At 38.1% G+C, this 27,661-nt stretch overlaps 1 protein-coding gene across 3 annotated transcripts in view; it reads left to right on the forward strand.

The window, feature by feature from the left end:
• PARD3B (par-3 family cell polarity regulator beta) overlaps window positions 1-27,661 on the forward strand; it is a 1,046,263-nt gene that overhangs the window by 503,659 nt on the left and 514,943 nt on the right. For all 3 annotated transcript variants that reach the window (XM_082840795.1, XM_082840797.1, XM_082840796.1), the window contains exon 5: window positions 18,389-18,474. In XM_082840795.1, the coding sequence (XP_082696921.1) occupies window positions 18,389-18,474 (86 nt within the window). The remainder of the gene's footprint in view (window positions 1-18,388; window positions 18,475-27,661) is intronic.

The raw sequence follows: 27,661 nt of genomic DNA on the forward strand, positions 1-27,661 counted from the left end.
TATTGAGCAAAAGTTATTGAGCAAAAGTTTCAAAACGGCTTTGCTGCCACAATGGGGTCTTGCTCCCAGTCCTGTCTCTGGTGGAAGGTCCCCACCATGATCAGTAATCTCCAGTCTGGAGGTTTCAGTAGGACAGGTCTCCTTTTCCTAGCTGGCCAAAGCCTGACAAACTCAAGCTTGCAGCCACTCTGGGACCTAGATGGTTTTAAATATTGGTTTAGATCCATTTTATAAATAATGAAAGTCATTTTAAATTACATTATATTAAATAAAATATAAAAGCATATATAAAGAAACATAACCAGCCAGGTACAAATTGGTGCATTCTCTTTTGCTTCAATTATTTCAATCAATAAATAAAGATTAGCTTTCAATTCTGCTTTAAATTATCTCGCCAGAGATGGCTCTGGCAATGGTTCCAGCTAGCTCTCAGCTTTGAATGCAAAGATAGTGCTATATTCATCTTTGAATCCTACTTTCCACACACCCCCGCCCTGCCACCGCCAAGCCCAGAGCTGGATGAGAAGAGAGTGAATGTCTGCCGAATGTAAGCAACACGAAAGACTTAAAAACAAAGTCCTTGAACATGCCTTATTCATGGACAAAGAGGAGTTGCAGACTTAGTTCTCCATCTGATAATTGTAAAGGATTTTTCAACACAGACCTTCGACTTCCTACATTTTGAGAAATTTTTGGAAAGTTTCTACTAAACAGAGCGTGTACCTAAATCCCTGTGGTGTTTTTCTCTCCCCCTAAAACAAGTCCCTATGGACATGGTTGTGGATTCAACATTTTCTGCAGCCTATTTTCATAGGGAAGACTTTCATAGTGCAGACCGGCAGAGGAGTATGCCTGTACTGGCATGAGTGAAATGCATGTGCAAATGAAAAATACTCCTTTAATAGCATTTTCTTTTATCTTTACACTCTCCCAGCCAAGCTTGGAATCTGTGTAGCTTTGCTTCAGTGCATAAGGTACATTCTGAGAATCAAACCTGATTGAAATATATTTCAGTGAGCAAGAAAAACAGTTAAGCTAGAAATTTTTTTGCAATTGCTAAATTATCCCAACTTCCTCGAGTCTTTTTATATTTGCCAGCTTTAGGTGATGGTTTGTAGTTACATGTGAAGCTCTAGTGCCATCAAACTGTCCATTTGGACAGACTTGTATTCTAAATATCTGAGAAGATGCTACAGTTTAAATAGAGAGATTAAATGGAAGAGAAGCAGGTGTTTATAATACCTTTGATCACATGTTTTATGATGGGAGCATGACCTGAAGCAGACCCTTATGGGAGAGTGTGCTGTATTGTTCAGTATCTTCACCCTTTCACTGGTAGACAGCACTATCTTGATGTACTCAAATGGTTTTGACAGATTCAGTAATACAGAAAACTAGGGAAAATTAGATGTAACTGGGTGGGGGAAGTAATCCATTTATAAACTGAAGCAGTCATTATAAACATGTTTGTATCAGTCTTGTATTTGAAAAAAAATGTGTTTTCCACTTTTCTTTTTAGCACTTTTTGAAATGTGTTATTTTGAAACATTGAACCTTAAAACAGCAGCTGCAGGATCGCCTTGTTGAACTTCTGAACTTTCACGGTTCTAAGGTGTTTAAAGCAGCCTTTTCATTGAACATATTTGCTTGGGAAGCAGCACACCCACAGGTGTTGGTGTTAGGTTGAAAGATCAACAGAGCCGATACAGTGCTGATCGTGGCATCAATAGTGGTTTTCATTTTTGGTACCTAAATAAGACTAGGCAGTGCGTCTGTTCAACTCAGATCTCACAAACAGAACGGAATTTCCCCCCTCCCCCCAGCTTTTTTTTTAACTTACAGTTATGTTTTAACTTCCTGATACCAGGTTTAGCCAAGCTTGGTCGCCTTATAATTTTCTTAAAAAAACAAATAACACAAACAAAAAATCCCAGCAGGTAAAATGTGTAATGAGTATGCATTTTAAAAAAAATTATCCAAAAAGATTGTCTTCTCAAATCTAAATCAGAATAGTGGCAAATCTTAACAATGAACTCTTAACTCTGCTAATTACTAACAGTAAGGAGGAAAGGAAATATCCAAGAAGATATCACAGAAGAAGAAAAAGAAAAAGAATGAGGTATGGAGGCAGGGTTCTAGTTTTATTTCAAGTAGACTTTACCTCATGTCATATTTTGGTTCCCCAAAAGTTATTTAGAATCAGTATGTGAAGAAAGTATATAATTATATGTCTTTGTGAGAGTTTGCTTTTCAAGGGAAGCTTTCAAAAAAAAATTGTTCAAATGAATAATCCCCCTTAATTTATCTGTTGAAAAATTTGTATTTTCTTCAGTGGGGACTTACCTGCCTTACTATTTGGTGTCTCTTCACTAAGTTCTGGGATATCTAGGATATTTTGTACCTGCAAAAGACCTTAGAAATCTTCTTGTCCTTATTTTACAGATAATGGAAGAGAGGGTCAGGAGATTAGGTGACATCAACAGGCAAAGCTATGAGAGAACTTCTATTGGAACCTGTGTCTCCTTTGTCTTAGACCAGAGTTTAATTTTACGACTATACCTTGGTCTGTCTTATTTTTGTTAAACCTATTAAAACCATGCAGCGTCTCCTGAACACATGCCAGATGAGAAGTTGTGGCCAACTCTGAATGTGTCAAGAGTCAGTGGGATTTAACCTGTGAAGTGCATCATTCACAATGGCACGATCTCTGTAAGACAGCCAGCTGGAATATTGTTGACTTTCAGTGTATTTTACAAAATCCAGAATTGTTTAAACTCAGTCCAGTTTTACCCTAGGAGCATTAAGGTAACTTACCCTGTCGCTTAGCAGTGCGTGTTTATATATGTGTGTGCACATATACCCCACAAGCCAAAGTTTTGAGATTAGTTAGTAGATTGATCTAATGAATTGTATTCTCAAAAAATAACTTTTTATTTAAAAAGTAAAATTATTATTAGAAGGGCATCAAGATGGCAGAAGAGTAGGACGCAGAGATCACCTTCCTCCCCACAAATACATCAGAAATACATCTACATGTGGAACAACTCCTACAGAACACCTACTGAATGCTGGCAGAAGACCTCAGACTTCCCAAAAGGCAAGAAAGCCCCCACGTACCTGGGTAGTGAAAAGAAAAAAGAAAAAACAGAGACAAAAGAATAGGGACGGAACCTGCAACAGTGGGAAGGAGCTGCGAAGGAGGAAAGGTTTCCACACACTAGGAAGGCCTTTCGCGAGCGGAGACTGCGGGTGGCGGAGGGGGTAGCTTCAGCACCGCGGAGGAGAGCAAAGCAACAGGGGTGCGAGGGGCAAAGCAGAGAGATTCCCGTACAGAGGATCAGGGCCGACTGGCACTCACCAGCCCGAGAGGCTTGTCTGCTCACTTGCTGGGACGGGTGGGGCTGGGAGCTGAGGCTTGGGCTCCGGAGGTCTGATCCCAGGGAGAGGACTGGGGATGGCGTGAACACAGCCTACAGGGGCTAGTGTGCCACAGCTGGCCGGGAGGGACTCCAGGAAAATGTCTGGAGCTGCCGAAGAGGCAAGAGACTTTTTCTTCCCTCTTTGTTTCCTGGTGCGCGAGGAGAGGGGATTAAGAGTGCTGCTTAAAGGAGCTCCAGAGACAGGCGTGAGCCACGGCTAAAAGCGCGGACGCCTGAGACGGGCATGAGACGCTAAGTCTGCTGCTGCCACCATCAAGAAGCCTGTGTGCGAGCACAGGTCACGGTCCACACCTCCCCTCCTGGGAGCCTGTGCAGCCCGCCACTGCCAGGGTCCCGTGATCCACGGACAACTTCCCCGGGAGAACGCACGGCAGCCTCAGGCTGGTGCAACGTCACGGTGGCCTCTGCCGCCGCAGGCTCACCGCGCATCCGCACCCCTCCCTCCCCCAGGCCTGAGTGAGCCAGAACCCCCGAATCAGCTGCTCCTTTAACCCCGTCCTGTCCGAGTGAAGAACAGACGCCCTCAGGCGACCTGCACGCAGAGGCGGGGCCAAATCCAAAGCTGAACCCCGGGAGCTGTGCGAACAAAGAAGAGAAAGGGAAATCTCTCCCAGCAGTCTCAGGAGCAGCAGATTAAATGTCCACAGTCAACGTGATGTACCCTGCATCCACCAGAACACAGGCACTAGTCCCCCCCACCAGGAAGCTTACACAACCCACTGAACCAACCTTAGCCACTGGGGACAGACACCAAAAACAACGGAAACTTCGAACCTGCAGCCTGCGAAAAGGAGACCCCCAAACACAGTAAGTTAAGCAAAATGAGAATACAGAGAAACACACAGCAGATGAAGGAGCAAGGCAAAAATGCACCAGACCAAACAAATGAAGAGGAATAGGCAGTCTACCTAAAAAAGAATTCAGAATAATGCTAGTAAAGATAATCCAAAGTCTTGGAAATAGAATGGAGAAAATACAAGGAACGTTTAACAAGGAACTAGAAGAACTAAAGAGCAAACAAACAGTGATGAACAACACAATAAATGAAATTAAGAATTCTCTAGAAGGGATCACTACCAGAATAACTGAGGCAGAAGAATGGATAAGTGACCTGGAAGATAAAATAGTGGAAATAACTACTGCAGAGCAGAATAAAGAAAAAAGATTGAAAAGAATTGAGGACGGTCTCAGAGACCTCTGGGACAACGTTAAACAAACCAGCATTTGAAATATAGGGGTCCCAGAAGAAGAAGAGAAAACGAAAGGGACTGAGAAAATATTTGAAGAGATTATAGTTGAAAACTTCCCTAATATAGGAAAGGAAATAGTTAATCAAGTCCAGGAAGCACAGAGAGTCCCATACAGGGTAAATGCAAGGAGAAACATGCCAAGACACATATTAATCAAACTATCAAAAACTAAATACAAAGAAAAAATATTAAAAGCAGCAAGGGAAAGCAACAATTAACATACAACGGAATCCCCATAAGATTAACAGCTGATCTTTCAGCAGAAACTCTGCAAGCCAGAAGGGTGTGGCAGGACATATTTAAACTGATGAAGGAGAAAAATCTATAACCAAGATTACTCTACCCAGCAAGGATCCCATTCAGATTTGACAGAGAAATTAAAACCTTTACAGATAAGCAAAAGCTAACAGAATTCAGCACCACCAAACCAGCTTTACAACAAATGTTAGAGGAACTTCTTTAGGCAGGAAACACAAGAGAAGGAAAAGACCTACAATAACAAATGCAAAACAATTAAGAAAATGGTAATAGGAACATACATATCGATAATTACCTTAAATGTAAATGGGTTAAATGCTCCCACCAAAAGACATAGACTGGCTGAATGGATACCAAAACAAGACCCATATATATGCTGTCTACAAGACACCCACTTCAGACCTAGGGACACATACAGACTGAAAGTGAGGGGATGGAAAAAGATATTCCCTGCAAATGGAAAACAAAAGAAAGCTGGGATAGCAATTCTCATATCAAACAAAATAGACTTTAAGACAAAGACTATTACAAGAGACAAAGAAGGACACTATATAATGATCAAGGGATCAATCCAAGAAGAAGATATAACAATTATAAATATTTATACACCCAGCATAGGAGCACCTCAATACATAAAGCAAATGCTAAGAGCCATAAAGGGGGAAATTGACAATAACACAATCATAGTAGGGGACTTTAACACCCCACTTTCACCAATGGACATATCATCCAAAATGAAAATAAATAAGGAAACACAAGCTTTAAATGATACCTTAAACAAGATGGACTTAATTGATATTTATAGCACATTCCATCCCAAAACAACAGAATACACATTCTTCTCAAGTGCTCATAGAACATTCTCCAGGATAGATCATATCTTGGGTCACAAAACAAGCCTTGGTAAATTTAAGAAAATTGAAATCGTATCAAATATCTTTTCCGACCACAATGCTCTGAGACTAGATATCAATTAGAGGAAAAATCTGTAAAAAAAAAAAAAAATACACATGGAGGCTAAACAATTCACTATTTAATAACCAAGAGATCACGGAAGAAAGCAAAGAGGAGATCAAAAAACACTTAGAAACAAATGACAATGAAAACACAATGACCCAAAACCTATGGGATGCAGCAAAAGGAGTTCTAAGAGGGAAGTTTATAGCAATACAACCCGACCTTAAGAAATAAGAAACAACTTAAGCAACCTAACCTTACACCTAGAGCAGTTAGAAAAAAAAAAAAAAATGCAAAGTTAACAGAGGGAAAGAAATCATAAAGATCAGATCAGAAATAAATGATGAAGGCAACAATAGCAGAGATCAATAAAACTAAAAGCTGGTTCTTTGAGAAAATAAACAAAATCAATAAACCATTAGCCAGACTGATCAACAAAAAAGGAAGAAGACAAATCAATAGAATTAGAAATGAAAAAGAAGTAACAACTGACACTGCAGAAATACAAAGGATTATGAGAGATTATACTACAAGCAACTCTATGCCAATAAAGTGGACAACCTGGAAGAAATGGACAAATTCTTAGAAATGCAGAACCTTCCAAGATTGAACCAGGAAGAAATAGAAAATATGAACAGACGAATCACAAGCAATGAAATTGAAACTGAGATTAAAAATCTTCCAACAAACAAAAGCCCAGGACCAGATGGCTTCGCAGGCTAATTCTATCAAACATTTAGAGAAGAGCTAACACCTATCCTCCTCAAACTCTTCCAAAATATAGCAGTGGGGGGAAAACTCCCAAACTCATTCTACGAGGCCACCATCACCCTGATACCAAAACCGGACAAAGATGTCACAAAAGAAGAAAACTACAGGCCAATATCACTGATGAACATAGATGCAAAATTCCTCAACAGAATACTAGCAAACAGAATCCAGCAGCACATTAAAAGGATCATACACCATGATCAAGTGGGGTTTATCCCAGGAATGTAAGGATTCTTCAATATACGCAAATCAATCAATGTGATACAACATATTAACAAACTGAAGGAGAAAAACCATATGATCATCTCAATAGATGCAGAGAAAGCTTTTGACAAAATTCAACACCCATTTATGATAAAAAACCCTCCAGAAAGTAGGCATAGGGGGAACTTTCCTCAACATAATGAAAGCCATATATGACAAACCCATAGCCAACATTGTCCTCAGTGGTGAAAAACTGAAACCATTTCCACTAAGATCAGGAATAAGACAAGGTTGCCCAGTCTCACCACTGTTATTCAGAATAGTTTTAGAAGTTTTAGCCACAGCAATCAGAGAAGAAAAAGAAATAAAAAGAATCCAAACTGGAAAAGAAGAAGTAAAGCTGTCACTGTTTGCAGATGACATGATACTATACATAGAGAATTCTAAAGATGCTACCAGAAAACTACTAGAGCTAATCAATGAATTTGGTAAACTAGCAGGATACAAAATTAATGCACAGAAATCTCTGGCATTCCTATATACTAATGATGAAAAATCTGAAAGTGAAATCAAGAAAACACTCCCATTTACCACTGCAACAAACACAATAAAATATCTAGGAATAAACCTACCTAAGGAGAGAAAAGACCTGTATTCAGAAAATTATAAGACACTGATGAAAGGAATTAAAGACGATAGAAATAGATGGAGAGATATACCATGTTCTTGGATTGGAAGAATCAACATTGTGAAAATGACTCTACTACCCAGGGCAGTCTACAGATTCAATGTGATTCATTTCAAACTACCACTGGCATTTTTCACAGAACTAGAACAAAAAATTTCACAATTTGTATGGAAACACAAAAGACCCCAAATAGCCAAAGCAATCTTCAGAAAGAAAAATGGACCTGGAGGAATCAGGCTACTTGACTTCAGACTATACTACAAAGCTACAGTAGTCAAGACAATATGGTACCAGCACAAAAACAGAAATATAGATCAATGGAACAGGATAGAAAGCCCAGAGATAAATCCGCGCACATATGATCACCTTATCTTTGACAAAGGAGGCAGGAATGTACAGTGGAGAAAGGACAGCCTCTTCAATAAGTGGTGCTGGGAAAACTGGACAGCTACATGTAAAAGAATGAAATTAGAACACTGTCTAACACCATACACAAAAGTAAACTCAAAATGGATTAAAGACCTAAATGTAAGGCCAGACACTATAAAACTCTTAGAGGAAAACATAGGCAGAACACTCTATGACATAAATCATAGCAAGATCCTTTTTGACCGACCTCATAGAGAAATGGAAATAAAAAACAAAAGTAAACAAATGGGACCTAATGAAATTCAAAAGCTTTTGCACAGCAAAGGAAACCATAAACAAGACGAAAAGCCAACCCTCAGAATGGGAGAAAATATTTGCAAATGAAGCAACTGACAAAGGATTAATCTCCAAAATATACAAGCAGCTCATGCAGCTGAATATCAACAAAACAAACAACCCAATCCAAAAATTGGCACAAGACCTAAATAGACGTTTCTCGAAAGAAGATATACACATTGCCTGCAAACACGTGAAAGAATGCTCAACATCATTAATCATTAAAGAAATGCAAGTCAATACTACAGTGGTTGACATGTATACACTGATGTGTAAAAAATTGATGACTAATAAGAACCTGCTGTTTAAAAAAAAGAAAAAATCTATTAGGTTTATAGACATGTTTGCAATTTAAAAAAAACAAAACACTACTGTTACCTTGGAGAAAAAAAAAACTACGATGAGATATCATCTCACACTGGTCAGAATGGCCATCATCAAAAAATCTACAAACAATAAATGCTGGAGAGGGTGTGGAGAAAAGGGAACTCTCTTGCCCTGTTGGTGGGAATGTAAATTGATACAGCCGCTATGGAGAACAGTATGGAGGTTCCTTAAAAAGCTCAAAATAGAACTACCATACGACCCAGCAATCCCACTCCTGGACATATACCCTGAGAAAACCATAGTTCAAAAAGAGTCACGTACCAAAATGTTCATTGCAGCTCTATTTCCAGTAGCCAGAATATGGAAGTAACCTAAGTGTCCATCAGCAAATGAATGGATAAAGCAGGTGTGGCACATATGTACAATGGAATATTACTCAGCCATAAAAAGAAAGAAAACTGAGTTATTTGTAGCAAAGTGGATGGACCTAGGGTCGGTCATACAGAGTGAAGTAAGTCAGAAAGAGAAAAACAAATACCTTATGCTAACACACATATATGGAATCCAAAAAAAAAGTCATGAAGAACCTAGGAGCAAGACGGGAATAAAGACACAGACCTACTAGAGCATGGACTTGAGGATACGGGGAGGGGGAAGGGTAAGCTGGGACAAAGTGAGAGAGTGGCATGGACATATATACACTACCAAACATAAAATAGATAGCCAGTGGGAAGCAGCTGCATAGCACAGGGAGATCAGCTCAGTGCTTTGTGACCACCTAGAGGGGTGGGATAGGGAGGGTGGGAGGGAGACACAAGAGGGAAGAGATATGGGAACATATGTATATGTGTAACTGATTCACTTTGTTATAAAGCAGAAACTAACACACCATTTAAAGCAATTATACTCCAATAAAGATGTTAAAATAAATAAATAAAACATAAAATTATTAGAGCTCAATCTCTAGAATAATGACATACTTGATAGTTTTTCATATAAATCCTTTTTAATGCTTCACAATGTAATATTTCTCGCTCGCACCATTTGTCTAAAATCAGCGGCTAAGAGACATCACAAGGTAAATATGTTTAACATGCTTGCATACAAACCTCAGTCTTAGGACACATGGATCCTTGGTCCTTTCTTTGTCCCTTAGTTTCACCTTGAACAAGGCATTAAGCTTTTTTTTTTTTTTACTTGAATATGCCCATGTATAAAATTGGAATATGAATGCCTAGAAATTATTTAGGATTGTCATGAATATGTATCTAGTTGTATGTGAAATGTTGTGAGATCTTTGAAATATGGGTAAAGTACATCCAAGACATCATTAGAGTGTTTGTTACTGTCACTGAAAGAAAAAAGAATTCATAAAGAGTTCAGCATAAGATCAGCATTCATTAAGTCAGCAACTATTTACCATGGTACACAGAAAGAGCACTGTATTGAGAGTCAAGAATCCTGGATTCTGGCTTTGTCGCTATCACAATAATCTAAAAGACTTGTTACCTCGTCCTTCTGTGTCTCAGTTTCCTTACGTATAAAATGAGTGGACTAGACTAGCTTGTCAGCACCATTCTTTCTAGGGCTTGCTTAGTATTGTTCAGGATATCTGAGGATGTGCACTATTATAAGGCAGTGCCAATTTCTAGATATAAGGATATATTGGGTTGGCCAAAAGGTTCATTCGGCTTTTTCCATAAGATGGCTCTAGTAGCACTTAGTTGTCTTTAATTTCATTCAAAACAGTTTTGTTAGATTGTATGTGACAGCTGTCATATTAGCATGCAGTTAAAAAAAGACATATCAAAATTGGTCCGTTTTTGTGCAGCCATTTTAATATTGAAGATAGAAAAAAAAAAGCAACATTTTTGGCATATTACGCTTTATTATTTCAAGAAAGGTAGAAATGCAACCGACATGCAAAAAAAGAGTTGTGCGGTGTATGGAGAAGGTGCTATGACTGATCAAACGTGTCAAAGTGGTTTGCAAAGTTTTGTGCTGGAGATTTCTAGCTGAATGATGCTCCATGGTCGGGTAGCCCAGTTGAAGTTGAGAGCGATCAAATCGAGACATTAATTGAGAGCAATCAACGTTATATCACGTGGGAGGGGAGATAGCCGACATAGTCAAAATATCTGAATCAAGCCTTGAAAATCATTTACAGCAGCTCGGCTATGTTCATTGCTTTGATGTTTGGTTTCCACATAAGTTAAGCAAAAAAAAACCTTCTAGACCATATTTCTGCAAGCAATTCTCTACTTAAATGTAATGAAAACCTTCCATTTGTAAAACAAAGTGTGATGGGTGATGAAAAGTGGATACTGTAGTAATGTGGAATGGAAGAGATCGTGGGGCAAGTGAAATGAACCACCACCGACCACTCCAAAGGCCGGTCTTCATCCAAAGAAGTTGATGTTGTGTATATGGTGGGATTGGAAGGGAGTTCTCTATTATGAACTCCTTCTGGAAAACCAAATGATTAATTCCAACAAGTACTGCTCCCAGTTAGCCCAACTGAAAGCAGCACTTGACGAAAAATGTCCAGAATTAGTCAACAGAAAATGCGTAATCTTCCATCAGGATAACACAAGACCACATGTTTCTGTGATGACCAGACAAGGACTGTTACAGCTTGGCTGGGAAGTTCTGATTCATCTGCTGTATTCACCAGACATTGCACCTTTGGATTTCCATTTATTTAAGTCTTTACAAAATTCTCTTAATGGAAAAAATTTCAAATCCCTGGAAGACTGTAAAAGGCACTTGGAACAGTTCTTTGCTCAAAAAGAGAACAAGTTTTGGGAAGATTGAATTATGAAGTTGCCTGAAAAATGGCAGAAGGTAGTGGAACAAAAGGGTGGATACGTTGTTCAATAAAGTTCTTGGTGAAAATGAAAAATGTCTTTTTAGTTAAAAACTAAAGGCACTTTTTGGCCAACCCAATACAACCTAATATACATTTTGTATATATAACATTTACATTTGTTATATATATATATATAATGAATAAACATATCATTTATATAAAATAAGTTATGGACGTGTCAAATTGCTAGGACTGAAACATTTTGGGGTAGGATCTATGAAGCCAACTGAGATATTTCCCATGGCACGGCATTGCCCAAGGCATGAAGAAAATATATTAGATCAAGCTTAAATAACAGTGCTTGACTACCAAAATGGATGTTCATCTCATGTGTGCGTGTCAGATACAACTTGTTTTTACTTTAGTACAGATATTCGTGTTCTAAAAAGTCAAAACAAATATTCTGAAATTATGCCCAGAATTTTATTTTATAATTTACATGATGTTTATGTATGAGCACCAGGCACATAACCTAGCATTCAAGTCTTCTCTGTATGATTTTTCTATTACTCTCATTCTAAAATTCATATGCAATTTCAAAGGAAACTTGCAGTTGGCTTTTCAGAATGCAAATCTTGTTATAAAATACACCTGAGTTTTGGAACCATAACTCAATTGTAATTAAAATTTTGTAGGCAAGTGGTTTCAAATGTGGCTAAAATGCATTGGGGTGGGGAATCAAGGCCATATATCTTCACCTGTAAGTCAAAGCGAGCCATCTACAGATAACATCTATTTCAGTTCTCATCTGAGAGATGAAAAACTGAGCAGTAAAGCTGTTTTTAATATTGTTTTATAGCTGTGCATGACTAGGGAATAGTGATGAGAATGTGGGTAACGTTTTCTTCCAAAAAGTTTTACCATGAGTGTTAAGTTTATTTGGAGATGTATAACTTAATGAGGCTACGTCATGAATACACTTTCCTGTACGAAATCGGTGACTTACAGCCGCAGTGAACGTTGAAACGACAGCCTGGTGCCAACACCAGGATCACACTGGAGAGAGAGGGCTGCCCTGCCTGGTACTTGGCCCCTTCCATGCAGCCTGTGAACACTTGCTGTCGTGAGCACTCGTGCTAACTAAATGTGAACACCTTTACTTTCCAGCTGCCGCTAATTGGTTTGGGAGTATTTATGTAAGTGTTGATTTTAAAGCTAAAAATAGCACAGTGATGTTTAAATCCAACTCATTCTGGCTGTCAGAAATGCTCCCATGATCCTGAAAGTGTTGCTAAAAATGTTCACGTTTTAAAAATTGTAGTAATTAAACTTGTCTCTTGTGAGAGCCACATATGATACGTTCCCTGCTCTGATAATCAAAGAGGTAAAGGACAAGCTTCTTAAAGGTCTCTGCCTGGCTGGCAAGACACGACCTCCTGCTGAACTTTATTAGGGAGCAAAGTATTGTAATGTGAGCAAAAGGAAGAGACAAAGTAAATTTCAACATAGCTTTATAACCTTGTATTCTATGCAACCGATCAGATCTATTTTAAGTTAACATTAAAAATAGAAATTATAATAATTTTACCAATAAGATTAAGCATAGAGCTTGCCAAACCATAGTATTTTCTGGAGACAAATTTGAGGATTTGAAATCACGTAACTAATATTTCTCAAATCTAAACTGAAGAAATATAGTGACTGTTCAGCATCTGTTGTTTATACCCTAGCTCTTCATAATGAAATGATTTTTACCCCTTTATTCCCAAATTTAAAAGTCACCATTTTACAGATTTGGCTCAAAGTTATTCAAATAAGCTATGAGAAAAAATATATATAATTTTTATTTTTAGCTTTGTGTGATTTTGTGACTCTTCTTTTCATCCTGTTATTTAGTGAAGGAAAAGCCTAAGCGCTCTTAAATTATGGCATATCATTTATTTGGTAATTTTGGGGAAAAGTGATTTTTATGGACCCTGTCAAGAAATAAGCTGTCTTTGTCTAAGTCTTGAAGCACTGCACTGCTACAGTATTGTTGAAGTCAATTGGGAATTGGCTTTGTGTCCTTGTAGGATGTCCTAAGCATCTGTCTGCCTGCCCCATCTCTAGAGAATATCAAAGAATTCTTTTACTTCAATATATAGAAATGATTTTGGCAAGTGACAAACACTGCCCATTAGTTGAGATGATAAACTATAGTTACTACCCTTTTTTTTTTTTTTTTTTTTTTTTTTTTTTTTTTTTTTTGCGGTACGCGGGCCTGTTGTGGCCTCTCCCGTTGCGGAGCACAGGCTCCGGACGCGCAGGCTCAGCGGCCATGGCTCACGGGCCCAGCCGCTCCGCGGCATGTGGGATCTTCCCGAACACGGGTTACGAACCCGTGTCCCCTGCATCGGCAGGCGGACTCTCAACCACTGCGCCACCAGGGAAGCTTTTTTTTTTTTTTTTAACTACCCTTTTTGATAGCTGTGGCAAGCAGAGTTTTTGATGCAGCTTTTAAAATAGTAGAACTTTTGTCTTAGACACATAAGTCTGTGAATGTGTGTTTTTTCTTTAAGTCTGTAGTGATTGACATGATTGCTATATAAGTGTAGTCAGTTCAGAATTACCCTTGAGCAGATTATCACATTGCAATTGGGCCAGTATTGCTTTCAAATTCTTATTGACATTTTCATATACTCGGAGCATTAGGTACTTCGTTGACATAAATAAAACCTTTACTTACTGTCTAACCAGAACTAGAAAAAAATTCCTTGGAACCTTGCGGAACGTTGATTTGAACCAGAAAATATGTTGTTTTCTTACCTTGGCATGGGATCAACAAGAAAATTACAGTTGGAGTAAGGAGCAGAGTCAAAAATACAGTTAAAACCTTATAACAAACATCCCAGTTTTTTCTTTGACATTCCGAGGATGTATATCCATATAGTATTACAAAGCCAAAAAAGAATATTTGTTTGAATAACTGCCACTGTTAACTGTTCATAGACTAGACTTATTTTGTTAAGATGGTAATACTCTCTAAATTAAGCTACAGATTCAATGTGATCCTTATCAAAATCCAGCTAGCACTTTTACAAAACTTGATGCTCAGATTCTAAAATTCATATGAAAATGCAAAGAACCCAGAATAGTCAGAACAAATTTAAAAAAATAATTGGAGAATTCTTACTTCCTGATTCCAAAACTTAGTACAAAGCTACAGTAATCAAGACTGTGTAGTACTGGCAAAAGGATACAAATACAGATCAATAGAATAAAATTGAGAGTCCAGAAATAAATCCTTGCATTTTCGGTCAGTTGAGTTTTGGTAAGGGTGTTAATACAACTCAGTGCAGAAAGAATAGTCTTTTCAACAGATGGTGCTGGCACAACTAGATAGCCACATGTGAAGAATGAAGTTGGCCCCCCTACCTCACACAGTGTACAAAAATTAACTAGAAATGGTGATAGGCCTAAATGTAAGAGCTGACACTGTAAAACACTTAGGAAAACATATAGGAGTAAATCCTTGTGACCTCTTGTTAGGCAGTATTTCTTAGATATGACACCAAAACACAAGGAACTAAAGAAAAAATAAATAGAACTTCATTAAAATTAGAAACTTTTGTGCTTCAAAGGGCCTATCAAGATAGTGAAAACACAGCCCATAGAATGGGAGAAGATTTGGAAATCGTATACGTAAGGAATTTGTATATGGAATGTTTAGGAAACTCTTACAACTCAATAATAAAAATACAAATAATTAGGCATTTCTTCAAAGAAGATATACAAATGTCCAACAGTCTCATGACAAGTAGCTCAGCATCATTAATCATTAGGGAAATGCAAATCATTAGTCATTAGGTATATGCAAAACAAAAACCACTTTACACCCACTGTGATGGCTAAATTGTTTTTTAAAAAAGGAAAATAACAAGTGTTGGTGAGGATTTTGAGAAATTGGAACCCTCATATGTTACTGATGGGAATGCAAAATTGTGCAGATGTTTTGGAAATACTATAGCAGTCCCTCAAAATGTTAAACATAGAGTTAAGATATGGCCCAACAATTCCACTCCTAGGTGTATACCTGAGAGAAATGAAAAACATCTGTCCGTGCAAGAATTTCTCATTCTTAGCATTATTTCACAATTGAACACTTTCAAATATTCGTGGCAGCATAATTCATAATCATAAGCAAAAGTGGCAACAACCCAAATGCCCATAGAGTGATGCATGGGTAAACAGAATGTGGTACATCCATACAGTGGAATATTATTTGACCACAAAATGGAATGAAATACTGATACATGCCACAACATTGGAGGGTCTTAAGAACATCATGTTAAGTGATAGAAGCCACATATCTTATGATTCTGTTTATATAAAATGTTCAGAATAGGTAAATCCTTATCGACACGGCTTCCCTGGTGGCGCAGTGGTTAAGAATCCACCTGCCAATGCAGGGACTGGGTTCGAGCCCTGGCCCGGGAAGATCCCACATGCCGCGGAGCAACTAAGCCCTCACGCCACAGTTACTGAGCCTGCGCTCTAGAGCCCGCAAGCCACAACTACTGAGCCTAGAGCCCGTGCACCGCAACAAGAGAAGCCACTTCAGTGAGAAGCCCGCGCACCACAACGAAGAGCAACTAGAGGAAGCCTGCGTGCAGCAACAAAGGACCAACCCAGCCATAAACAAACAAATAAATAAATTTGTATTTTTAAAAAAATCCTTAGCGACAGAAAGTAAATGATTGCCATGGGCTGTGGGAAGCAGAAAACATGGGGAGTGCTGGCTAATGAGTATGGGGTTTCTTTGTGGGGTTTTGGAATTGTTCTAAAATTACATAGTGGTGATGGTTGCAAAACTCTGTGAATAAGTGAAAAAGGACTGCACTGTACTTTTTCAAAGGGTGTGTTTAATGTTATATAATGCATATCTTAATGAAGCTTTTATAAGAGAAAAAGTAGTGGATCTTAAAGCTCCAGTTAAGCCTTTAGATGATTGCAGCTGCAGCCCTGCTGACACCTTGACTGCAACCTTATGAGAGATTCTACCCCACAACTGCCCAGCCAAGCCACTTCTAAATCTCTCCCAGAAACTATGGGAGATAATGTTTTTTAGCCATTTAATTTTGAATTTATTGCACAGTATTAGGAAGCTAATAGAATGCCATTCAGCTTATTTACTCATTAACGTTCACTAAATCAATTCTGTGTGTTGTGTGCTTAATGTAGAGAGACTAGATACAGCCTCACCCTTCATGGAGCTCCCTCTTGTGAGAGAGAGAGATGAGAAAGTCAGTGATTTTGATTTTGACCTAAATGCAGTCATCAAATGTTCTGTCATGTGCAGTAGTCACAAGTATGTATATTTTGTTAAATTGTCTCTTCAAGTATTTTTGTAACCTGCCCAACCCTGTGACTTTTCAATGTAAGCACACATCAAGCCCTTCATAATAAGGTGAATGTTTGAAAGCTTTCAAAGACATTCATCTTTTAAGATTTAGTACCTTAAACTAAAAAGCATCCTTCAACTTTTGGGATTTTTTTTTCTTTCTTTATCCTCATGAAGACGAAAAAGTGAATAAATTTTTTAAATCTAGTGTAGATCAAGTGCTTCCCAAAACTACCAACCCCTAGGTGAAATGTTGCTCTTCAATCTAAAAATGAAGTAAGTTTTTTTAATCAGTTCACAATGACACACTGCTTAAGTTGTGCCTCCCTGTCTTGTTTTCTTCAGAATATTAACCTAATTCCTTTATGTCCAGCCTTTTAACTCATCTGTTGCATTTTTTGGTTGAAATGATACATTTAGATCCATGAATGCTCCATGTAGTTTGTTTCAGTGAAACCTAAGTTTGTAATGAGCGCTATCTGTGACTCTGCTTCTGAAGAGTAATGTGTCTGCAGAATTACTCTGTTAAAGTTCATTCCACACGGGGAGTGGGAAGGGTGAGCTGGGACGAAGTGAGAGAGTGGCATGGACATATATACACTACCAAATGTAAAATAGATAGCTAGTGGGAAGCAGCCGCATAGCACAGGGAGATCAGCTCGGTGCTTTGTGACCACCTAGAGGGGTGGGATAGAGAGGGTGGGAGGGAGACACAAGAGGGAGGAGATATGGGGATATACGTATATGTATAGCTGATTCATTTTGTTATAAAGCAGAAACTAACGCACCAATGTAAAGCAATTATACTCCAATAAAGATGTTTAAAAAAAGAAAAAAAAGTTCAGTTCCAAAGCCTAACAGAGGACTAATGTCTTACTAAATGAGAATCTCAAGCGGGCTGGCTTTCTAGAATCCATCTCTCCTCTATGTAACACCCAGTTCAACTTTGCCACCATCCTGGAGTGCAGGACCTCTCTTGCCCTCTTACCTCTCTGCAGTAGAAGAGTGTTTACCATTTTAGAAGTTAAGTGGTTAATTTTAGTTTCTCTGTGCTGAAAATCATCCTCAGAATTAAAGTCTTAAGTCAAAGTAAGAACTCCAGATTTCTTTTCCTGCACTAGTCCTGTCACACTTTTGATAGAAGTGACCTTGCCAGGCAACCTTTTTTTCATGAATTTTGCTTTCTTTATATTTTTAGTGTCACCAGGGAGATGCAAGCAAGTACAGTACATTAAAGCTAATACATCACTACCTGTCAATGGAACCTTCCCTTTGGTACCTCTTTTCCTTGCTGATTTAAAACACTCAGTCCCAAAAGCTTATGGTTGAGTAGCAGGAAGCTAAATGATGTATTCCAAAGCTCTTAACATACTGCCTTGTGTAAATGGCCCGTTTGAGTATTTCAGAAACCAAACGGAAGAGAAAAGAATATTGAAAGCACTGAAAAGATTAACACCTGTTTCCAGTCTTCAAAGAAATTGGAGCATGCTGTATATATCCAGAGTAAAACCATTTACTCTCTCCTGTTGAGACTTTTTATTCAAACCTTCAATTTTATGTGCATAACATCCACATGCTTATGGGTTTGTTTCACTACAGAATTCCACACAGGACTTAGAAGATGAAGTTATGAATGGTGTGCAGACAGAACTCTTGACATCGCCGAAAACAATGGATGCATTGAGGTATATTCTACTTATGTGAATAAGAATATTTTATTTCAACTTAATGTTTGGTTTTTTTTAGATTATAGTTTTTATTTTATAGGAAACATCAAGATAAGTAGAATACTTGAGTGAAACCTAATTCTAAAATTAATTGCTAAATTACTTTTTTCTCTCATTTTCTTTATATGATATGAGAACTTCCTGACAAACATGTATACAAATGAGCCTCAATGCTTCCAACTCTTCTGCAACCTGGATTTCTTAATTGCTTTTTTCTTCTCTTTGAACAACAGTTTAAAGTGAACATTTCAGCGTTCACCGTGGTGCAGTGTTTTTCTTAGATGTCAGCTCCTTGAATATTACTTGTGTTTTAACAATCTTGTGCCTTGTGTTTTAACAGTCTTGCAATATTTTACTCTATGTGTATAAAATGAATCCAGCCTATCAACCTGGATTTTTCATGTTTTTAATGCAACTTATTATACAAAGTTAGTTGCTGTCATGTTTACGGGCACTTGCTTTGCTCTGCGCTAATTTCCAGTTCATCCCTAGCTACTGCCTGGGTTCAAATCCCAGCTCTGCTGCTTATTACTTCTAGGAGCTTAGGCAAGTTGCTCATCCATCTTTGCCTTAGTTTCTGGTCTGTAAAATGGAAATAATATTAAAACCTTCTTCAGAGGGTTAGTATGAAGACAAAATTAGTTATCATGCGTAAAGTACTTTGAACAGTGCCTGAGTCAGAGTAAGTCCTGTGCTACCACTATCATCAACATCCCCATCATCTTTATTATTATCATCATCATCATTTTTAAAGTTGCTGCAAAATTTGCATAAGTAATTTCATGTTGAATAGATTGTTGGCTTTAGCCCTGAAAGGTGATGCTTTTGAGACTGATGGTCATTCATTCAGGCAGTCAACATACTCCTTTCATTCAGTCCAGTTATTAATAGGTGCCAAGCATGTTCCATGGAATTAGCTTAAAAAAAAAATGTGTGATCACCTTTTATCATGCTGCTTTACTGTGTGGATTTTCCTCAAGTTTATAATTTATGGCCATATGACATAGCTACTCTTTATTTAGATTGTGTTTGTTTGATTAATGAGCTGCACAATATTTAAACTTTGGTACAGAAAATCTCCAGGACACTGTCTTTTTAGAAGCTTGATAAGATTGTTTTTGGAGGTAGGCATAATGAATGTAATACTCTTACTCTGTTTGCCTTTAATTTCATTTTTTTTAATGTTAGCTTTTTGAAAAGTTTGCTAACATCTTGGCTAAGTATTACGTTGTTATAGAGTTAACAATTGTTTGGTTTATGGCTGCATGAACAAATTAGCTCAGCTTTCTCCAGATACAAGGAATTCAGAGAAATGAACTGTAGGACTTTTAAAAAATAATATTCTTTAATGAAAATACATATGTATATCTGTATAATTTGATTATCACAAGGGACTTTTTGCATGAGTTTTACTATCACCTTTAGCAGGCTAAGGACTTGCAATTCAGAGCGATTAACTTCTAGAGACCCAATCTACATTCACCACTCTTGTCTCCAAATCCTTTGACTCCAGTGTTACCTGTTGTGTGCACCTTCACTGATTCCTTGGTGTTTTATTTCATGATGCATAATCAGGGCTGAGAAACCTGATATGGTGAGCACCACTGTAGGAAAAATCATCTGAAATTAGTTTGAGGCCAAGATCAGAAAGTAGAGTGAATGCAAACTCCATTGCTTGCAGACTCTCAGATGGGGGGAAGATGAGGATTTTAACAGTATGGAATGCAAAGCTGGGGAGGGTAGTAGAGGTGGGCAGAGTGGCAGGAAGCTTAGAGATTAAAATTCTAGGACAGGACGTTGGTTCTAGCTGGTATGGGATGAGGAAGAAAGAATGGAAGGAAATTAGGAAGCCACTTACAGCTGAGTTACATCATCAGTTTTCTCCTAAGGCAATGATAGTCTGATACCCCACAGAGCTTGGCCCAAGCATAGGACTTTGGACTCACTTCCATGCAGATGGCATAGAAGTTAAGTAAATTACTGCAGAGTCCATCTCAAAATGGCGTCAGCCTGTTGTGATGTTTTAATTCCCCTAGCTATTGTTCAAGCCTTTGTTACTCTCTGTCAGACTATTGTAATAACCTACTAACTCTGCTCTTAATTGTCAATCTCTCCTTATTCTCATTGATCGCACATATCACTACTGGATAAATTTTTTTTTCTTTTTGAAAATAAATTTATTTATTTGTTTATTTTTAAAATTTTTTCGCTACGTTGGGTCTTTGTTGCTGCGCGCGGGCTTTCTCTAGTTGTGGCGAGCAGGGGCTGCTCTCGGTTGCGGTGCGCGGGCTTCTCATTGTGCTGGCTTGTCTTGTTGCAGAGTACGGGCTCTAGGCACACAGGCTTCAGTAGTTGTGGCACACGGGCTCAGTAGTTGTGGCGCACGGGCTTCATTGCTCTGTGGCATATGGTATCTTCCTGGAGCAGTACTTGAACCCATGTCTTCTGCACTGGCAGGCAGATTCTTAACCACTGTGCCACCAGGGAAGTCCCTGGATAAAATTTTTTAAACCAGAGCATTTATCAAACCATTCCTTAGTTCCAAACTCTTGGATTTATTGAAGTCCTGAGTTTGAACACTACCTTTGTAACTGTGGACTATTTATTAAACCTCTTTAAAATATTCTTTTTTTCCTGTGGAAAATGGGCAGTTACACTAGCACAATACTAAATGAAAGGCTGGATAAACATTAATTGCTATTGCAATTATCATTATCACACATACTATATTGTAACTATTTGTCATTCTCCCAAACAAGACGATGGATCCTCCGAGGATTCCTGACACCAAGCACAGATCTTGGAACATAATAGCAGCATATTTGTGGAGTGAATGACTGAATGGATAAAACACAGTGCTTCATAAATCATAGGCATAAGTATTAACTGCTCACCCATTATTAACACAAGCATTTATATTTAAAGAAAAATAATATTTAGAGGGAGTTCTCCAAATAGTCTTACAATATATCTTATAATAGTCTTACAATATATTGTAAGACTATCTTACAACAGTCTTATATGTATCTCCTATGAAGTACTACTCAATGTACTTTGATCCTAAGAAGACAATGAAGCAAGAGGTTTCTATTGGACGTTTCTTTTTTAAAAATAAGATTGCCACTTGGTGTGTACTCCCGTTCATCCACAAGGGTGACCCACTGCTCCTTCTGAGTACTGCTGTGCGGCTGACAGCGTCTTGGTGCTCTGGCCTGATGTTAGGCCTGAGCCTCTGAGGTGGGAGAGCCGAGTTCAGGACATTGGACCACCAGAGACCTCCTGGCCCCATGTAATACTAATCGGCGAGAGCTCTCCCAGAGATCTCCATCTCAATGCTAAGACCCAGCTCCACCCAACGGCCAGCAAGCTACAGTGCTTGACGCCTCATGCCAAACAACTAGCAAGACAGGAACACAATTCTACCCATTAGCAGAGAGACTGCCTAAAATCATACCAAGTTCACAGACACCTCAAAACACACCACCAGACACAGCTCTGCCCACCATAACACAAAAAATCCAGCCCCACCCACCAGAACACAGGCACCAGTCCCCTCCACCAGGAAGCCTACACAAGCAACTGAACCAACCTCACCCAGTGGGTGCAGACACCAAAAATAACAGGAACTATAAACCTGCAGCCTGTGAAAAGGAGACCCCAAACACAGTACGTTAAACAAAATGGAAGACAGAGTAATATGCAGCAGATGAAGGAGCAAGGTAAAAACCCAGCAGACCAAACAAATGAAGAGGAAATAGGCAGTCTACCTGACAAAGAATTCAGAGTAACGATAGTAAAGATGATCCAAAATCTTGGAAATAGAATGGATAGAATACAAGAAATGTTTAACAAGGAGCTAGAAGAACTAAAGAGCAAATAAACAATGATGAACAACACAATAAATGAAATTAAGAATTCTCTAGAAGGAATCAATAGCAGAAAAACTGAGGCAGAAGAAGGATAAGTGACCTGGAAGATAAAATAGTGGAAATAACTACTGCAGAGTGAAATAAAGAAAAAAGAATGAAAAGAATTGAGGACAGTCTCAGACACCTCTGGGACAACATTGAACACACCAACATTCGAATTATAGGGGTCCCAGAAGAAGAAGAGAAACAGAAAGGGTCTAAGAAAATATTTGAAGACATTATAGTCGAAAACTACCCTAACATGGGGAAGGAAATAGTCAAGTCCAGGAAGCTCAGAGAGTTCCATACAGGATAAATCCAAGGAGCAACACGCCAAGACACATATTAATCAAGCTATCAAAAATTAAATGCAAAGAAAAAATATTAAAAGCAGCAAGCGAAAAGCAACAAATAACACACAAGGGAATCCCCAGAAAGTTAACAGATGATCTTTCAGCAAAAACTCTGCAAGCCAGAAGGGTGTGGCAGGACATATTTAGAAGTGATGAAAAGGAAAAACCTACAACCAAGACTACTCTACCCAGCAAGGATCTCATTCAGATTCGACAGAGAAATTAAAACCTTTACAGACAAGCAAAAGTTAAGAGAATTCCACACCACCAAACCAGATTTACAGAAAATGTTAAAAGAACTTCTCTAGGCAGGAAACACAAGAGAAGGAAAAGACCTACGAGAAGAAACCCAAAACAATTAAGAAAGTGGTAATAGGAATATACATGTCTACAATTACCTTAAATATAATTGGATTAAATGCTCCAACCAAAACACATAGACTGGTTGAATGGATACAAAAACAAGACCTGTATATATGCTGTCTACAAGAGACCCACTTCACACCTAGGGACACATACAGACTGGAAGTGAGGGGATGGAAAAGGATATTCCATGCAAATGGAAATCAAAAGAAAGCTGGAGTAGCAATTCTCATATCAGACAAAATAGACTTTAAAGACTATTACAAGAGACAAAGAAGGACCCTGCATAATGATCAAGGGATCAATCTAAGAAGAATATATAACCATTGTAAATATTTATGTACCCAACATAGGAGCACCTCAATACATAAGGCAAATGCTAACAGCCATACAAGGGGAAATCGACAGTAACACAATAATAATAGGGCACTTTAACACCCCACTTTCACCAATGGACAGATCATCCCAAGTGAAAATAAATAAGGAAACACAAGCTTTAAATGACACATTAGACAAGATGGACTTAATTGATATTTATAGGACGTTCCATCCAAAAACAACAGAATACACTTTCTTCTCAGGTGCTCGTAAAGTATTCTCCAGGATAGATCATATCTTGGGTCACAAATGAAGCCTTGGTAAATTTTAGAAAACTGAAATGGTATCAAGTATCTTTTCTGACCACAGTGCTATGAGACTAGATATCAATTACAGCGAAAAAACTGTAAAAAATAAAAAACACATGGAGGCTAAACAATTCACTACTAAATAACCAAGAGATCACTGAAGAAATCAAAGAGGAAATCAAAAAATACCTAGGAACAAATGACAGTGAAAACACGACAACCCAAAATCTATGGGATACAGCAAAAACATTTCAAGAGGGAAGTTTATAGCAATACAATCCTATCTCAGGAAACAAGAAACATCTCAAATAAACAACCTAACCTTACACCTAAAGCAATTAGAGAAAGAAGAACCAAAAAAACCCCAAAGTTAGCAGAAGGAAAGAAATCATAAAGATCAGATCAGAAATAAATGATGAAGGAAACAATAGCAAAGATCAATAAAACTAAAATCTGGTTCTCTGAGAAAATAAACAAAATCGATAAACCATTAGCCAGACTCATCAAGAAAAAAGGGAGAAGACTCAAATCAACAGATTTAGAAATGAAAAAGGAGAAATAACAACTGACACTGAAGAAATACAAAGGATCATGAGAGATTACTGGAAGCAACTCTATGCCAATAAAATGGACAACCTGGAAGAAATGGACAAATTCTTAGAAAAGCACAACCTTCCAAGACTGAACCAGGAAGAAATAGAAAATATGAACAGACCAATCACAAGCACTGAAATTGAAACTGTGATTAAAAATATTCCAAGAAACAAAAGCTCAGGACCATATGGCTTCACAGGCAAATTCTATCAAACATTTAGAGAAGAGCTAACACCTATCCTTCTCAAACTCTTCCAAGATGTAGTAGAGGGAGGAACACTCCCTCTCATTCTGCAAGGCCCTCTCAACACTCCCTCTCAACTCATTCTGCAAGGCCACCATCTCCCAGATTCCAAAACCAGACAAAGATGTCACAAAAGAAGAAAACTACAGGCCAATATCACTGATGAACATAGATGCAAAAATCCTCAACAGAATACTAGCAAACAGAATCCAACAGCCCTTTAAAAGGATCATACACCATGATCAAGTGGGGTTTATCCCAGGAATGAAAGGATTCTTCAATATATGCAAATCAATCAATGTGATATACCATATTAAGAAATTGAAGGAGAAAAACCATATGATCATCTCAATAGATGCAGGAAAAGATTTCCACAAAGTTCAACACCCATTTATGATAAAAACTCCAGAAAGTAGGCATAGAGGGGACCTAGCTCAACTTAATAAAGGCCGTATATGACAAACCCACAGCCAACATCGTTCTCAATGGTGAAAAACTGAAACCATTTCTTCTAAGATCAGGAACGAGACAAGGTTGCCCACTCTCACCACTATCATTGAACATAGTTTTGGAAGTTTTAGCCACAGCAATCAGAGAAGAAAAAGAAATAAAAGGAATCCAAATTGGAAAAGAAGAAATAAAGCTGTCACTGTTTGCAGATGACATGGTACTCTACGTAGAGAATCCTAAACATGCTACCAGAAAACTACTAGAGCTAGTCAGTGAATCTGGTAAAGTAGCAGGATACAAAATTAATGCACAGAAAACTCTTTCATTCCTATACACTAACGATGAAAAATTTGAAAGAGAAGTTAAGGAAACACTCCCATTTACCATTGCAACAAAAAGAATAAAATACCTAGGAATAACCTACCTAAGGAGACAAAAGACCTGTATGCAGAAGACTGTAAGACACGGATGAAAGAAATTAAAGATGATACAAACAGATGGAGAGATATACCATGTTCCTGGATTAGAAGAGTCAACATTGGGAAAATGACTATAGTACCCAGAGCAATCTACAAATTCATTGCATCAATATCAGACTACCTATGGCATTTTCCACAGAACTAGAACAAAAATTTTCACAATTTTTATGGAAACACAGAAGACCCCAAATAGCCAAAGCAATCTTGGGGCAATTACGTAGCTACAGTAATCGAGACGGTATGGTACTGGCACAAAAACAGAAATAAAGATAAATGGAACAGGTTAGAAAGCCCAGAGATAAATCCACGCACATATGATCACCCTATCTTTGATATGGGAGGCAAAAATATACGATGGAGAAAAGACAGCCACTTCAATAAGTGATGCTGGGAAAACTGGACAGCTACATGTAAAAGAATGAAATTAGAACACTGCCTAACACCATACACAAAAGTAAACTCAGAATGGATTAAAGACCTAAATGTAAAGCAGACACTATAAAACTCTTAGAGGAAAACATAGACAGAACACTCTATGACCTAAATCACAGCAAGATCCTTTTTGACCTACCTCCTAGGGTAATGGAAATAAAAACAAAAGTAAACAAATGGGACCTAATGAAATTTAAAAGCTTTTGCACAGCAAAGGAAAGCGTGAACAAGACGAAAAGCCAACCCTCAGAATGGGAGAAAATATCTGCAAATGAAGCAACTGACAAAGGATTAATCTCCAAAATATACAAGCAGCTCATGCAGCTGAATATCAACAAAACAAACAGCCCAATCCAAAAATGGGCAGAAGACCTAAATAGACATTTCTCCAAAGAAGATATACAGATTGCCAAGAAACACATGAAAGGATGCTCAACATTGCCAATCATTAGAGGAATTCAAATCAAAACTACGGTGAGATATCATCTCACACCAGTCAGAATGACCATCATCAATACATCTACAAACAGTAAATGCTGGAGAGGGTGTGGAGAAAAGGGAAATCTCTTGCACTGTTGGTGGGAATGTCAATTGATACAGCCACTATGGGGAACGGTATGGAGGTTCCTTAAAAAACTAAAAATAGAACTACCATATGACCCAGAAATACCACTACTGGGCATATACCCTGAGAAAACCATAATTCAAGAAGAGTCATGTACCACAATGTTCATTGCAGCTCTATTTACAGTATCCAGGACATGGAAACCACCTAAGTGTCCATCAACAGATGAATGGATAAAGAAGATGTGGTACATATATACAATGGAATATTACTCAGCCATAAAAATAAACGAAACTGAGTTATTTGTAATGAGGTGGATGGACCTAGAGTCTGTTGTATAGAGTGAAGTAAGTCAGAAAGAGAAAATAAATACTGTGTGCTAACACATATATGAAATCTAAAAAAAAAAAAAAAAAAGATTCTGATGAACCTAGGGGCAGGACCCAGACTTAGAGAATGGACTTGAGGACACAAGGAGGGAGAAGGGTAAGCTGGGACGAAGTGAGAGAGTCATGGACACATATACACTACCAAATGTAAAATAGATAGCTAGTTGGGAAGCAGCTGCATAGCACAGGGAGATCAGCTTGGTGCTTTGTGACCACCTGGAGGAGTGGGACAGGGAGGGTGGGAGGAAGACGCAAGAGGGAGGGGATATGGGGATATATGTATATGTGTAGCTGATTCACTTTAGTGTACCGCAGAAACTAACACAACATTGTAAAGCTATTATACTCCAATAAAGATGTTAAAACAAAAAAGATTGCACTTTAAGCTTCTGTTTAATTAGCAAGCAGTGTATGCAAAAGACCTTCCCTTCATTCCTAATTTCTGGCTCATTCCTGACCTCACGTTATTCCAGATATGCCTCTTTTCCCAGGATGAAAACTGTCATCACATTTTATCCTGTCCTCTCCTTGGCCTCTCATTTTGCAAATTATTGACAGAGTCCATTTCATAATACCTTGAATCTTTCTCCATGTTTTCATGCTTTATTCCTATAATCATTGCTCAATCCGTAATACCTCTCAGCTACATTGTTTCAGTAATTTACTAATTCCTACCTCAAGTACCAATTTCTCCTTTGTCTTTCCCTTTTCCAGTTGATCCCACATCTCTGCCAGGTAAAAT

The sequence above is a fragment of the Leucopleurus acutus genome (assembly GCF_964270905.1).
Source record: "Leucopleurus acutus genome assembly, chromosome: 6".
Classification (NCBI taxonomy): domain Eukaryota; kingdom Metazoa; phylum Chordata; class Mammalia; order Artiodactyla; family Delphinidae; genus Leucopleurus; species Leucopleurus acutus.